The sequence below is a fragment of the Emys orbicularis genome, chromosome 12, assembly GCF_028017835.1.
Source record: "Emys orbicularis isolate rEmyOrb1 chromosome 12, rEmyOrb1.hap1, whole genome shotgun sequence".
Taxonomy (NCBI): domain Eukaryota; kingdom Metazoa; phylum Chordata; order Testudines; family Emydidae; genus Emys; species Emys orbicularis.
This window is the reverse complement of record NC_088694.1, coordinates 17719820-17736231: the sequence shown is the minus strand read 5'-3', so window position 1 is coordinate 17736231 and position 16412 is coordinate 17719820. Positions and strand designations below refer to the sequence as shown.

Here is a 16412-nt window from a genome sequence, read left to right as displayed (position 1 = left end):
CTCCCATATCAGTCAATGGGGCAGATGCAGGCATTGATGTCTTTTAATTTGTGCAAGGGAACTGAAAGTGATGGAGAAGGTCAGAAAAAAGCAATGACCACAGTGAAATTACCAATAAGAGGCCTGTCTGTTACTGGGGTTTCGATGCAGGAATCACTGGGTGAAGTTCTATGGCCTGTGTTATGCAGAAAGTCAGACTAGATGATCATAACGGTCCCTTCTGGCCTTAAAATCTATTAATTTTTCTACTTATATTGGGCCCACCACTGAAAGAGTTTGATGCATTTCCTATCTGGTGCTGACACGTTTGCTCCTTGCTCATACCAATTAGCGAGTCTTTTGGTTGTAAGGAACACAGTAGGAATGATTTCTATGATGTTGACACGGATGGGGAAGGATTTCTTACCTTTCTGAGTGGGACTGGGCTGCAGGTAAAAATAGGTTACACCAAGTGGAACTGCAAATTAGAGCCAATTATAAAATGATTGATCTGCCTCAGCATTAGCACATCTCTTACGATTTCTGCTGTTCTTTTAAGATGGGAATTTTGCTTCTCTGCACATATCAGATTTGAAGAATCCACGGTATCAGCATGTAGTGATCACACAGGGAAAACAGTCTATATGGGGTGTCCCTAACTGATTACTATAGAATATCTTCCATTGCTGTTTGCGGTGTTGTTGCAGCCACATTGGTGCCAGGATATTAGAGAGACAAGGTGGGTCCAATAAAAGATATTACCTCAACCACTTCATCTCTCCCCTACAGAACTGTCAGTATATAGTAAATTGAAATAGTGTATGAACTGGTTCTGTGCTAAACAAAAAGCCCCATGTAAAGGATTCTCCTTTTATAGCATTCTCTCTCGGCTCCCCTTTTTTTAACAAATCCACAGAATTCTGAAAGGAATTCACCACCAATCAAGTGGAGAAAACAACCTGTTTGATGATGCTCTAATGCATAAATTATACTGCCCATGATTTAGCACAGGTTGAGAGCCCTTCTCACTGGGAATAAACTGTGAAATGTAACTCAAGACATGGTTCTGAACTGCAAATGGTATCTGAGTCCCTATCACTTCTAGGGATGGCTACGTTGCTCAAACGTGACATCATTTTGTGAGACCCTGGCAGTGTGGAAGCCCAGAGTAAGGGACTACAAACCAGTTTCTAACTTGCTTAAATGTACATCAGAAGAAATGACATGGTCAATATGATCTCTTTCTACAATATGTGAAGGTACCACAACCTTCAAACCACTGGTAGGAGCCTCAGAAATGTATTTCATAGCTTATTGCTAGTGAAAAATACTTCTGAACTTTCAAACTGATGGGCTGAGTGACCTAGGTAGCATTCCTGTAAAACAGGGAAGATAAACAGATCTCAAACTGTTCTCCTCCCCACAATGTTGCTGTGGGTTATTTAAACCCTAAGAAAACGTGCAGTTTGGATATTGTTTTACATATGACATCATGGACACTCGCAGAGTCACCATTGAGGCTTCAGAGTTCAAGACATGCCTCTTGCCTAACTGACCCCCAAATCACATCAATGCTGTAAAGGTTTCAACTGCTTCTGGGAGTCTTGCTGTACTAAACTTTATCTGGCTTTGTTTGCTGAGCTTGCTATCCAAAAACCACACAGCTGGATATCTGTGTTGCTCTCATGTCTTCAGCTGGATGCCAAGAACATCCTTCAAGGGGAAAATGAGCAAGGTTTAAAACAAACAAACAAAAAAGCAGTCCTGGAGCACACCCAAAAGTCCGAACACGAGGAAGTTTACATGACCTCTGGAAAGATGTCATCAGAGAAGGAATCCTTAGCTGGCAGCACTCAGCCTGGATATTTTAAATGTCAGGCACATGAAACTCCTGACGCCAATCTCTCCATGAAGCCGTTTCACACCACTAACTCCCTATGGTGGAGTAAAAATGAACTGTACATCTCCCTTGGGATTGCAGCACTGCTAATCCCATGGCCTCCGCTAAAGACATCAAATTACAAAACTGACAAACTTTTTTGCATTAAATCTTCTGCCAGAATCTACCACTGGAAGGCTCCTTTCCAGACTGCCTTTTCCCCCAAATTTCTCATTCTCTCTCTCTCTCAAACTCTCTTTCTCCGTTCTCTTCCCCAGCATCAACTAATAAATACTTCACTAGAATCCCTTCCCTGAGTTACCTAACAGCAGCAAATATAGACATAGCAGCCCTAGCTCGTCGTCATTTTGGGGGGAGAGGGCAGAGGAGACAGAAAATTTTTATTAAGACGGGTGGGTTAACTTTGAAAGCTCCTGGGAAAAGTCAAGACTTGTAGGAAGAGGAATTTAGAACATCTTTGATTTCATCCTCTAGACTTCCATGTTCCTCAAATAAGATCTAACAATTTCAAATTTAAATCCCTTGCAATTTCCTTCTTTCATGCTATCATGTAGGCACAGCTCACAGTCCCATAAAAAACCCACTGAATTCTCAATTCATCAAAGTGCCACCCACTCCTTTAAGTGCATTTATATACCACATAAGACATACAGAGATCCCTGTATACAATGTGAATCATTGCACTCCAGTTCTTTGTGTTATGCAGTGTAATTAACTGCCTACGGGGGGTTTAGCAGCCCCACTGATCTGCCACCATACCTCCCATCCTTCAATGTGGGACTGCAGCTGCTCAAGGGCTTCCAGCTTCTCCATCTGCCTCTTGGTTTCATTGATATTGGTGCAGACAGTCTTCATCGCCTGCAATGCATTCTGGACCGCTTGGTGATCGGGATGCCTAGAAGGTGTCCTCTTAGCTAGTTCCTAAAAAAGGAAAATTGTAAACATGTGAACAGTCACTAGCAAGGAATTTGTGTGCAATTGTGTAAGAAAAGCACTCAGGAGCTTGTTCAATTAAAGAAAATTGTATGTGTGTTGCTGTAGATGCTGGTCTATGAAAGGCTGTTGGTCAGTGCAGGGGTACTGTTATATTGCTATGTTGCTAAATAAGTGCAGGCATTGCATGCTGATAAATATGTTGTCAAGGCTGATTCCCCACTCTGGCACTTTGAGTGCAGAAGGTGAGGGCCTGCAAGGATTCTAAAAATTAATACTGGCCACTCCAGGCTTGTATTAAACTCCCAAGGTTACAGTTTTTCTCTGATCTTGGATAGGTAGATGCTGCCACCACCCAAGTGCAGAACCCCTTTGAGAGCCCAGGAAGGCGTACTTGGGAATTCCTCCTGTGGGGTACCCTCAAGCCCTTTCACCCCCCCTACGGGAAAGAGCTGAGAAAGAAAACAAAGAAAATCAGCTGTTGCCACCAGCTAATTAAACAATATGTGCACAAACCTCTTAGGACACAAAATCCAATCCTGTTCTTAAAAAAGGTAAATTTTATTAAAAACAACAAGAAAGAAAATATAGTTGAAAACTCAGGCTATTGCTAGATTTAAAAAACCCACTTACAAGAATTAAGCATCAAGAATAACCTGCTTGAGGTCCAGCTTAAAGGTTACAAGTGAAACAAAAGCATTTGGGGTTACCACAGAGGAGTCCATGAGCCATAAAGAAATAAAAAGAAATAAACCGAATTGCGTCTTTCTAGACATTTCCTGATCTACTTACATATCTGGGGGTTTCAAGTGAGTAGTTTCTACGTATGATTCAGATAATTTTTCATACTTGGCCCCAAGCTTCTTACAGCATAGTTTTAGCCCTGTATCTGCTTCTTCCCGAGAACAACAACAGACAGACAAAAGGGGAGTCTTGTTTTAATTTTAAAAAGTTCTAGCCTTCCCATTGGCTCTTTTGGCCAGGTGCCCACTCACTTCCTTTTACCTTTAACCTTTACAGGTAAAGCAAGTAGAGAACAGCTACTAAGAGGGATTTTATAGCTAACTGGCTGGCTGGGTCCATAAAAGGGAGCTCTCCCCCCCCACCCCTTCATTTATCACATATGTCAAAAGAGGAAAGACATACAAAGCGTGTTGTGCTGTGTCACGTGTTTGGTGCTAACAAGAACCACGCTCAATTGCATTAAATAATTACATAAAAAATAAATTATTTCCTGCTGCACATATGCAAACAGATATGTTCTAACGATAGCCCTTTCTATGGGCTTGATCCTGTTCCCACTGAAGTCAGTGGTGCACCTCCCGTGGTGTAAGATAAGGACCTACAGTCCAGATCTTCAAAACAGCTCAGCCCTCAGCAGCCTATAGAAGCTGCATTCTTTTGAAAAGCTAGCCCTGTACGTGTAGCTAACAGGGGTATCCCCATGTGCAATACTCTAAATAACAGTGATAGTAACACTTTGGAAATCCTGGGTTGAAAGGCATTGTACAAGAACACAGCTTTAATTAATTTTTCCAACATTTCTGGGTGGCAGGTGCTCATTATACCATAGGGGAATTCAAGGCACAGAAAATTAAGTGACTTGACCAATGGTCACAGAGCCAGCCAGTGGCACAACCAAAAAGTCCTGACTCTCACAACATTGCTATAACCCCTAGACAATCCCTGATGAGCCAAAGGCCTTAGTGGCCCCCGGACAAGCACACAGTGATCACAGACAGGTCCCAGAAAGGAAAATGCTACCAAACAATCTAGGGTGGGAATGGGAGAGGCCCAGATAAAAGCAAGAGCTCAGCAGTTCTTCTCTGGATGAAGTGTAGTTGATGGATGTGTGTTGTCTGGACTTATTAACATAAATATGAACAAACTGGCACCTGTGAAGAATTCCTAAGAGACTCCAATTCACATGGTTCAGATCAGAGTAGCCCAGCTAGCCACTGCCTGCTGGGGAAGAGCCATGGGAACACTTTGGAACCTGACGATAATCACCAATGATGAGGGTTTGGCAAATAGTGTAACCACCGTCAACTCATAATTCATCATTTTTCAAACCAATATTATTGTATTGCCAGCCTCAATTGGATAAAAGAGCCATTAAAAAAACCTTAGTGAGATTCACTGTTTCCTCTTGATACATAATATGGTGTTTAAGAGCCACATTTTTAGCCCAGCTGGAATATTTCACGTTCTCTCAATATTCTTTTTCTTTTTAACATGACGTTGGTTGTTTTTAAGTTCTGTGACTGAATGGCAAACTGCTGCTGAGCTGCCTCATTCCACATTTCCAGAAAGGGAGCTGGAGTGAGCTTATGTGCAGCAGGGCGGGCTGCAAACAGAGCTAAGAACTGTCACTTCAGGACTACAACACCCAGACTGATGGTCTTCCCTGGGTTCAATTCCCTGCTTCTTCACAGATTCCTTGTATGACCTAGGGCAGGTCACATAAGGTACGTCTACACTGCAAACAACACAGCAGTGCGTCTCAGAGCCCAGGTCAACTGACTCGGGCTCACAGAGCTCATGCTGCTGGGCTAAAATCAGCCATGTTGATGTTCCCTTCCAGGCTCTGGGAGCTGGGTCTCAGAGCCCTGGCGCCAGCCCAAGCAGGAGCATCTACACTGCTTTTTTTAGCCCTGTAGCACAAGCCCCATGAGGGCTGGTTGGTTTGTTTGTTGGGTTTTTTTCTGTGCCTAAGGGCTTGTCTATACTTACCGCGCTGGTTCGGCGGCAGGCAATCGAACTTCTGGATTCGATTTATCGTGTCTTGTCTGGACGCGATAAATCGAACCCAGAAGTGCTCGCCGTTGACTCCGGTAATCCTGCTCGGCGCGAGGAGTACGCGGAGTCGACGGGGGAGCCTGCCTGCTGCGTCTGGACCGCGGTAAGTTCGAATTAAGGTACGTCGACTTCAGCTACGTTATTCACGTAGCTGAAGTTGCATACCTTAGTTCGAATTGGGGGGTTAGTGTAGACCAGACCTAAGATCCCCATTTTACAGATGGGGAAAACAGCACTCTACTCCACAGGGCTGTTGTGAGGAAAAATATATTAAAGAGTATGAGGCATATGGATACTCGGTAGAGGGGGCCAGACAGAATATGGAAGTTCATGAGTCAACGTTTGGAGATGTTTAAAAGATTTGGACAACTGCGCATGAAAGAAAAGAATAAAAGAAGGGGCAGAATGTCAAGATTTAAAAAAAGATTCTCAAAAACTGTTTAAGGATTTAATAACAATATTATAAAGAAGGAGGCTGGGATTCGGGAAGGCTGGCTTCCCATTTCTGTCTTTGCCCCAAAATTCCCCATGTGACCATGTGCAAATTACTTAACCCATGTGCCCAGTTTTCCCCTGCTGTAAAATGAAGATAATAGTATCTACCTTACATGGGGTGCTGAGAGGCTTAATTCATTGATTTCTGTGAAACTGTTTAAGAGCCAATGCTATAGAAGTGTGAAAGTACTGTCATTACTTATTTACTAACTAATCAGTTTTGTGTAAACTTTTAAAATGAAATCCACATCTTGAGGCTAAGCTACTGTTCTCATGAGAATCATGATGCATTGGTATTGCATTTTCTGGGCTCTCTCTCACTCTCACATGTTGGGTGCTGTATAATGAGACTGTTCATCTTCGTACAGTAGAAGGTAAATTTACAGGGCTATACAGATTTGCAATAATAATTAACCATCAAATTCAAAACCGATAGTTTTAAAGAACAAAGTCCGAAATTTCATTCCCTTGGATTATTTTTTTCAGTTTATCAAACCCTGTATTGCCCTTTTACCAGAGCCCCTTTTTGCATCATGTATGGAATGAGCTATTTTGGGAACTTGCACTTAGCTACAAATTTTCCTTCCTGAAAATTATAAGTGGTGATTGATAATGGCTGTTGTCAGGTGGGTGATGGAGCAGAAGCGTATAGTGCTGACAGCCAGGAGTCCCATTAGGGGAGCAGAGTTAATTATCCTCTGCTCTAGGGTGATTTCCAGACTGGGTAACATATGCAACAGGGAAACGAGCTGGGTCCCCAGCTTTCACCCTGCCCTATAACTGTCAATCAAAAATCACAGAAGGAGATCCCATGGGAGGGCTGTTCTTACTCCCTATGGGCTCCGGGTAAGGCAGGAGATGAGTGTTCAAAAAGAAAGGAGAGGATAATATGGGCATACATTACAGTCATCTGTCTCAGCCTCACATATTCAAAGGGGTGCATGACATTTTTGCTGCATGACTCACATTAAAATCAATAAAGGGTTTTCTGCTGCTCAAAGTCCCAGGTGCTGCTTTGGAAATGTATATGTATATACTAGTGCTGTCTGTATAGCTAGCCCTTCCGAAATACCATTGAGAGGTGGAGAAAATGGCCCTCCACTCCCATCACACTAATCAGAAACAGGAATTCATCTTCTTCCAATAGAACGTCTGCCTGTGCGCTAGATCAATCTCCACAGCCATATGGGTAAAAAGGAATGGCTTGCCACAGACTGTCAGAAAGGCAACTCCCGCTCAAGCTTGGCACAGAGCTGAAGAGCCTCATGAGCCTGTGCTCTGAGACACCTCTCCCCTGGAAGGGCAGTGCCCAGGACTTCTGAAAAGCAGCTAGGTGCTTCTTTATTTTAGCAACAGATTTATGAATGCGCAGAGTAAACGCTGAGAATGTTTGCCAGCATGTTGAAAAGCACTCAAGAGACAGTGACCAGATGTCTGACCATGGGTAGGACTGTCCTACCCTCCATATATGTTTTGCCTGGCCTGAGTCAGGATTGCCAAATGCCCTGCGTATTATCATTTATGCACTACTGGCCTTGCATTGGGAAAGTAAGGCTGCTGCTTGCAATAAGCATGCAGCCACATAGGAGATCTTAAACAAATTCACAAAGTATCAAATACACTAACTTTCCCCCAAATGTGCCTTCATTGGGGAACTGAAAAGCCTGAGCTTTTCCAACAGCCACCGTTGTCTGAGTCACAAACCTTGGGTTTCTGTCTTCCATTTGAAAAGTAATTATCATTTCAAATCCATTATTTTAATTTAAATTAAGAAAAGATTCCCTCCCCTCTTTAAGGGAATTGAGATGACAGAGGGGACTGTCTCCCTTGGGTCCGTCAGGACAGGCCCTCTCTGACACTCTTCCATTATACTCCAACATCACTTTCACAGTTGCACAGCTCTACAGACATGCCACCCATAGCAGCCCACCATGTTCTGACTACACGGCAGTGGAGACAGAAGTCTGCTTTAAAACTCAGTGAGGAAATGATGATGGGCCACTCCATGCATTTACTGAACTGTAAGTGTGAGCTAGTACATGCAACAAATGTTAGATATCTAAATAAACAAAGCAATGAATTTTGCTTGTGGTGCATGGCTATAATCTCATTCCTCCATGCACCATGCTTGAAAACCACCTCTCCAAAAGACTTAAGGTCTGATCAGATGCTCATTGAAATCTGTTTAACAACTTCCATGAATTCAATGCAAGCAGGACTGGATCCCAATGTAACTGAAATCAAACCTACTTTGCTGCACACATGCACCACTTCATTTGGAAATGGCAATCTGTGTGCTTATTTTTGGAAGAAACAACATAAAAGCGCCATGTCAACAGGTGCATCTGCAGCTTCTGTACTTGGATTCTAAAAGCTTATTTTTGCTTGTGATTTCCATGCAAACATATCAGAGCTTAAGTAGGGTTGCCAGGAGTCCGGCAAAAGGCCATTAAAAATCCAGTTGGAGGCACAGCGGGGCTAAAGCAGGCTCCCTGCAGCTCCCAGAAGCAGTGGCATGTCCCCCCTCTGGCTCCCATGCTCCGCACGCTGCCCCCGTCCCGGGCACCGGCTCTGTAGCTCCCATTGGCCAGGAACTGCATAGGAGCCAGAGGTTGGGCATGCCACTGCTTCCAGGAGCTGCTTGAGGTAAGTGCCGCCTGGAGCCTGCACCCCTGACCCCCTCTCCTGCGCCCCAAACCCCTGCCCAAGCCCTGATCCCCCTCCTGCCCTCCAAATCCCTTGATCCCAGCCCGGAGCACCCTCCTGCACCCCAAACCCCTCATCCCCAGCCCCACCCCAGAGAGAGCTTGCACCCCCAGCCAGAGCCCTCACCCCCACGCACCCCAGCCCCCTGCCCCAGCCCTGATCTCCCTCCTGCCCGCCGAACCCCTCGGTCCCAGCCCGGAGCACCCTCCTACCCCCAAACCCCTCATCCCCAGTCTCACACCAGAGCCTGTAACCCCAGCCAGAGCCCTCACACCCCCTGCACCCCAACCTCCTGCCCCAGCCCAGAGCCCCCTCACGCACTCTGAACCCCTCAGCTCCAGCCCAAAGCCCCCTCCTGCACCCCAAATCACTCATCCCCGGCCCCACACCAGAGCCCATACCCCCAGCCGGAGCCCTCACCCCCCACCCACACACACACACACCGCAACCCCCTGACCCAGCCCGGTGAAAACGAGCGAGTGAGTGAGGGTGGGGAGAGCGAGCAACGGGGGGGCGAATGGAGTGAGATGGGGCAGGGCCTCAGAGAAGGGGTGGGGCAGGGGGCGGGGCAAGGGTGTTCGGGTTTTGTGCAAGTAGAAAGTTGGCAACCCTAAGCCTAAGAAATGTGCACACAGGAAAAGCTCATGCTGCCCAACACACATTTTCTTTTGAACTGTACATTCTTTCTATGAAATTGTACTCTCTGAATATTTTTCAGATGCTCAGTGCAGCATTTTGCCACAGAAAAAAGAGAGCTCTATGCCCGACAAGCAGAGATGCCAATCATAGATCATGCAACACAGCAAAAGGATTTCCAACTTAAGTCAAGTATTTCAGTCATGAATGCAGGTCACATAGCGCAAAGCTAAAAGATTTGCAAACATCCGATAGAATCCAAGTGTAAAAACGGAATCACTTGGGATGAAAAACATAACATCAGGGAGCAGAAAAAAAGTATGTGCTGCTAATTGTGCATGCCCCATACATTTAAAACTAAAACAGGGTGGAGAGGACTCAGTGTAATGTGCGTTTTAAAGGAAGGTACAAACACGGAAGGGAAGAACAATGCAGATTATTTAGACAGAGGAAGTAAGAGGTTTTTCAAATACAAACCCAGCTGTAACACTTCCGAGCACAAAGGATGTTATTCAGCTAAACTGTTCTTTTATTTTATTTTTTTTAAGACTCTGCCAGCCTTTTCCTCACCACCCTCAAAATGATACTCTCTAGTTGTATACTGTAAACTGATAGCTGAGCACATACTTTGCAATTGAAAATTACAAGTAGCCACATAAAAATACTTCCATGCTTCCTCCTTCATAGGTTCTAGAATACACACATTTATGACCATACACTACATTTTCCACACTGGAATGTTTACGCTGCACATTCATTGCAGATGAAAATCGTGGCCTGCCGGGGTGCCTAGATTTTCACAACAAACTAATGCACATGTAAAATATAGCTTTAGGTGGGAATCCTGTAGGCTACATATTGAAAAGCTTAGGGCAACTGATAAAGATAACAAAGACACCAGATTTCCTGTTCTAATCTACTTGGAAAGGATCATTAATAAATAGTTCAGCTCCAAACTGTATTTTTGCAACAAAACCTAATATGAATAGAAATGATTCCATTATTTTAATGTTTATGTGATTCTGTATTATTTTCCTTAAAGTAACTGAAATAATAATAATAATAATAATAATAATAATAATAATAATAATAATATTGCACTCTGTCAACTTGAAGTTTAGTATATATTATTTTAAGTTAAAAGTCACTTCAGGTGGTATTTCTGCCCCTGAGTCTGCCTGCTAATTTGTGTGATTTTATAATCCTATTTTTAAATGTATTTTTCCCCCTTCTGCTCTGTGAAAAACTCTCACAAACGGTGGGAGAAACGATACCACTGATTATACACAAATGCTGTAAAATCCACAAAGTGAACAATCATTAACCATGAGAAGTAATTTTTCTCTTTTTCATTGATAGGAATCTTAGCTATCACTTGTGAAAATAGCAGATAAAAATTATTTCATGGATAGGTGGGATTCTTAAATTGAACGGCATCCCTGCACAGCAGTATATCATTCATTTATGAACACGTTTTTAAAATTTAAATTCATTCTGGACAGGGGAATTAATTTAAACATTTGATGCAATGTTATGAACCCAAATACAACCCCATTGTTTCTCCGAAGTGGGAAAGTTAGATGGTAACACATTAAATGCTGGCTAATTAGAGGTGTCCTGTCTTTTAAACAACTCTGAGGGGAATAGAGGGGAAGTTAGCAGTTTTCCATCCCACTCTATATCTGCATGATTGGCCTCATTATTCTCCATTTCAAAATTCAGGCACTATATTCATTAGGGTTTACATATGCCTCATTGTTCTGCTTTATCTTTCAAATGGATTCTGAATCTGGCAGCTCAGCTTTTGCCTCCAGGTCCTTCTTTCCCTCTCAGGACCTAGGACTCTCCCATCACATGAGGCAACACATAATTACTACCTGGGATTTTCTGTATAGCGATGCATATTATGGGGAAAAAATAGACTGGAACTTGAGTGTAAATGTCTGGCTGGGTACTTAGTAACTCCTAAGAATATGCATAAAACAGGAAACATTCATAGCCTCTGTGACATGCCTTTGGAGATCAGATGATTCCAGGGGTGTGGTTATCATGGGCTATACATTCCTGATATGGTATGAAGTAGGGGAGAGGGGGGTGAATGCCTCCAATCCCACCCCCTAAGGCTGTGATTTACTCATGGTCACTACTTCCCCAGGTTCTTTTTTCATTGATATAAATGCACTTTCTTAGGGGGGAATGGCTATTTTTGTGCTGGGATTAGCTAGCACAAGAGCTGCTTCTACTCCTAAGGAGTGCAGTAGTTCCCACTAATTAATGTAGAGTCGTAGGATTGTTATCAGCCAGACAGAGTGCTGCTTTAATACAGATCTTCTACTAATATTTACTCAGTGAGATTTCCAGCTGACACATCAATGCTGGACTCTACCTCATTGGTAGAGTGTACGCTACCAAGGTCTGTGGTGTGGGTCTTTGTTTCTTCTCCTCTTAAAGGATCAGAACGCTTGCCATAGACAGCACATTTCTCCCTGTTTAATTTAAGCCTTCACTGAGCCCAATCCCATGCTTAAAAGGTGATGCCTGTTATTTCGTGTACATGATGAAACTCATTGTCAACAGACAGATGAATAGTGGGATATTCTGAATGCCAACCTCCCAAATACAGACTCTAAATCCTTTGCCAAAATGCAGCACCAACAAGAAAGAGAAGAATAGAAAGTAAGATTAGAAAGACTTCATATTGAGGATCATTAATGTGCAAGCCAACAAATTCTGTGCTTACTCCCTTATACGCTAGAGATGCTAGGCAAAAGCAGTACTGGGAGGAAGGGGGCCATTAATAGTAGTATCAGAATTGTTCTACCTATACACAGAAGCTGGAAAACAGTGTTGAGGTTTGAGCCCCATTCCACACCTGGGACAGGGAAATTGGGGAGAGTTCAAAAGAAAAGCAACACAAACATTAAAAAACTGCTCACACTAGTCAGAGCTGCTGCAATTGATGGACAAACTAGGAAAATGTAAATTATCATTAAAATAGCAACAATCATCAACATAAGTATTGGGAGCATAAGCTTTCGTGGGTAAGAACCTCACTCTGAAGAAGTGAGGTTCTTACCCACGAAAGCTTATGCTCCCAATACTTCTGTTAGTCTTAAAGGTGCCACAGGACCCTCTGTTGCTTTTTACAGATTCAGACTAACACGGCTACCCCTCTGATACTAATCATCAACATTTGAATTCATTTTTCCATCTCCATTTCCCTCATGCATTGGTTCAGACATCAACTGGCCTCATCAGATGAGAAACTATAGGAAGATCCACCACTAGATATCATACTACACACAGGGAATCATAGAAAATATTGGCGATACCTGCTTACTTATTTCCATAGCATCTTATCAACACTAACTACTTACCTATAGCCAAGTACCTCAGGAGATGCTCAGCATCTTCAGTGGTTTTATTCTCCTGTTCTTACAAAAACATTTACAGCACCTTACACCTAAGGAGCTTAAAGCAATTTGCAAATAATTTATTAACTTCACAGCATCCCCAATGATAAAGATGATTCTCCTGATGATAGAACTGAAAAGAGAACCCAGAAGTCCTGATTCCCAGTTTGTAAATCTAATCAGAAGACAAAAATGCCTCTCAGACTAATGAGAGGACAGAATATTGGGTAAAACCTGACCATACCAAGATCATGTCTAGGTTATCTGAAAATCCTGAAATTCATAAGCTCTTGTTAAAGACAAAGTAAAAGAGAAAGGAGGAATAACTCCTGGCCTATGATTTTGCTAATCAGCAGGAATATATTTGTGTCAGAATGCCCTCGGAGTAAGAGAAAACAGAGCCCAATCCCCAGTCACTGCAGTTCAGTAGCTTTCATTTTATTTGGAAGTTGCATTGTTTTAACACCAACTTTATTTCTGGGTTTGGAGAGTTGGTTTCACTCAGTCAGCTTTTTTATAATCACTCAAAGTTCTTTCCCAGTTATTTCCAAGTTTGAAACACTCATGTCTACTTCTGAGGAACTGGTACTAAAACTTTCCATTTTTATTTTATTTTATTTTTTCTCAGTAGCATTAACTGAGATTTGAAAGGCACATAATATATCCATCATGAACTCATCCCCCTGAGAAACTATCAACACATGTAGCTTCTGAAGATTAAGGACATTTTCTGAGCTGAAAGACATTTCCACTAATGACATAGACTCTCTTGATGAGGCTGATGTGTTGCATGGACAGAAGCTGAATTCCCTTCAGCATTTTCCAGTAGATCTATTTCATGTCCATGAAACTTTAAGAAATGAACAGTGATTTAACTGGGATGTGAAAGGAACCCCATAAAGTAATGACATGCAACAAAATAAGAATTTCCACCCAGAACATCTTTCCCGATAATGCTTTACAGTGCACTCTACTACTGTTTCATCAGTAGATTTAATACTGGTGAAGAGTTCTAGACTGGCAACACTGGTGTCCTCTATCCAGAAGTCAGGCACAGCAGGGGCATCAACAGTGCACGCTTAACCCTATTCTTCCAGTGTGCTTTCATACTGACCTGGAGGGACCATTTCTAGGTAGGAGAGGCTATTTCAGTCTCCAGGCCTAGTCAGTATTTAGTCTGGCTTCAGAGAATGGAGATTAGTGCCAATTAGAATTTTTATCACATACATACCTGAGTATGTGGGAGGGAATTGAAACCACCAGACCATTTCAAAAAAGGCCAATAAATGTTCTGTGGCACCTTCTAGACTAACAGACGTATTGGAGCATAAGCTTTCATGGGTGAATACCCACATGCATCTGACAAAGTGGGTATTCACCCACGAAAGCTTATGTTCCAATACGTCTGTTAGTCTAGAAGGTGCCACAGGACTCTGTTGCTTTTTACAGATCCAGACTAACACAGCTACCCCTCTGATACTTGACACCAATAAATGGTCATCAGATAATAATGACTTGGGTTACAGCTGAGCTGGGTTAGATTTGAACCTCTGGCTTAGAGGCATTTATTCAAATGTCTTTTCCCTTTTCTCCATGTATAAAGCAACACATTCTTTATTAAAGCAAAGCAGGAGAAACTGGCCCTATGGAAATTCCATTCATAGGCACTGCCATCTCTTGGCATAGAACCCATCACTAGCACTCAATGCCTTGCACCAAAAGCTACGGAAGAGAAGAGAAACAGAAGTCAGAGGTAGGGTGCCCAGATGTTCCGTTTTTATGGGGACAGTCCCGTTTTTTGGGACTTTTTCTTATTTAGGCGCCTATTACCCCCCACCTCCTGACCCGTTTTTTCACAGTTGCTATCTGGTCACCCTAGTCAGATGGTGCCAAAATTCCATCATATCACTAGAACTGCTATCTGACAATCAAAAATGTCTGTCTCTATCTGAGATGTTTCCATAGCAACTATGTCCATGGTATTTAAATAGTGGCACATATCCCATCTGTCTTTGAATGAAGGCACTGAGGTTTCAGGATTCGCTTTAATATTTGCAGAATATGCTGTTCTAATATATTGATGGGCTTTTAAAATAGAACACAGACTTCTATTTGCATGTCATTAACTTGCAGCCAATGGGTAAGTAGCTGCATAGATCAACACAGACTGGTAGAAATCCACGTTAAAGTATCATATTTTCCAAAGACTTAGGAATTCACCAACCCCCCCTCAGCACAGGCTGACTCAGCAGGTGAGACTTACCGGACATGGATGGAAAAGCAGAAGGCACTAAACTGTCTGAAAGAAACTCCAAACATGTGGTCTGAGTGAAAAAAAAGGTCAAGGGGCGGGGGGAAGGCAGCAGGACAAATCTAGGCATAGAAAACCAATGGCCTTCCAGAAGCAATATCTTTCATTCTCTTTTAGGGCTCGATTCTCTGCTATGCCCAGCTTCCACTAGGTGCAGGAGAGGAGATCCCTGATTCTCTGACCCACCCTGGTCACAGGTGAAAACAGCCCAGAGACCATTCCCCAGTTGGGGATAGTTAGAGGATATCATCCACTAGCCACTTTGGCCATCCACATCCAGCATATCCCCAACATGCCCACCAGGCTATGCAAAGGCAGGTGTAGGAGCCAGCTCCACAAGCTCTGCACCCACTGGGGACTCCCCCATACAGGCAACCTGCAGGAACTTTCCTGAACAGTGCAAAGAGAGTGGAACAGGAGCAAGAATCCGGTCACTACTCTCCTGTGTGTGGCCAGTGTTTTGAATCCTTTGGAAACTCCAGAGAATCTAAGGAACCTCAGATTTTCAGGCTCCACCACTCTGATAAACACAGCTGGGAGCCAATAAAGCAACCAGCCACAATGTGGAAACAAGGAAGCATAAATATTACTAAGGTCCTTGATCAGGAATGCAAAGCAACCGCATTTTTAGATCCCCACTTCCTCTGGCCTGTTTACCCTATCAGATACCACCGCAGCCGTCTTTCTATGCACAGTAATGTTGCTCACAGTCCCAGTGTAAATTCAAAGACTGAACAGACACCCAGTCCTCCCCAACTATCCCACATAAACAAATGTATATATTGCAGGAGCTGAGACACCATTCAAACCAGGCTTCACAAGGTCTAGATGTGACCAGTCTTATATCCAAAGATACACCAGAGCTGGTGGCACTGTAGGACAAAGGCTATTGTCATCTCCTAACTATTGCTAACAGTAAGGAAAAAAGTATCAGAAGGGTAGCCACGTTAGTCTGTATCCACAAAAACAATGAGGAGTCTGGACTCCTTGTTGTTTTAGTAAGGAAGAAATGTTCATAGCAGTCTCCATTGTCCTCCATTTCTGCATTTATGCTCACACTCTTTTGTGTATGCAAACCCAATGTGAACTCAGCCTGCACTTGGTTTGCACACAAAACAGTTTCAGTGTGTGTAAATCCTAACAGTTGTGCCCACAAATGATAGTGTGTGAAAACCAGCATGTACATGTATTAGGTGTGTGCAAAGTTGCACAAGCACAAATGGAAACATTTGACACTGAA

The 16412-nt window shown here is 43.1% G+C and overlaps 1 protein-coding gene across 1 annotated transcript in view; it reads right to left on the bottom strand.

The window, feature by feature from the left end:
- The window catches only part of PREX1 (phosphatidylinositol-3,4,5-trisphosphate dependent Rac exchange factor 1), a 219947-nt gene that overhangs the window by 94614 nt on the left and 108921 nt on the right, over nt 1-16412 (bottom strand). Inside the window, exon 6 of the mRNA XM_065414327.1 lies at nt 2639-2800. Coding sequence (XP_065270399.1) covers nt 2639-2800 — 162 coding nt within the window. The remainder of the gene's footprint in view (nt 1-2638; nt 2801-16412) is intronic.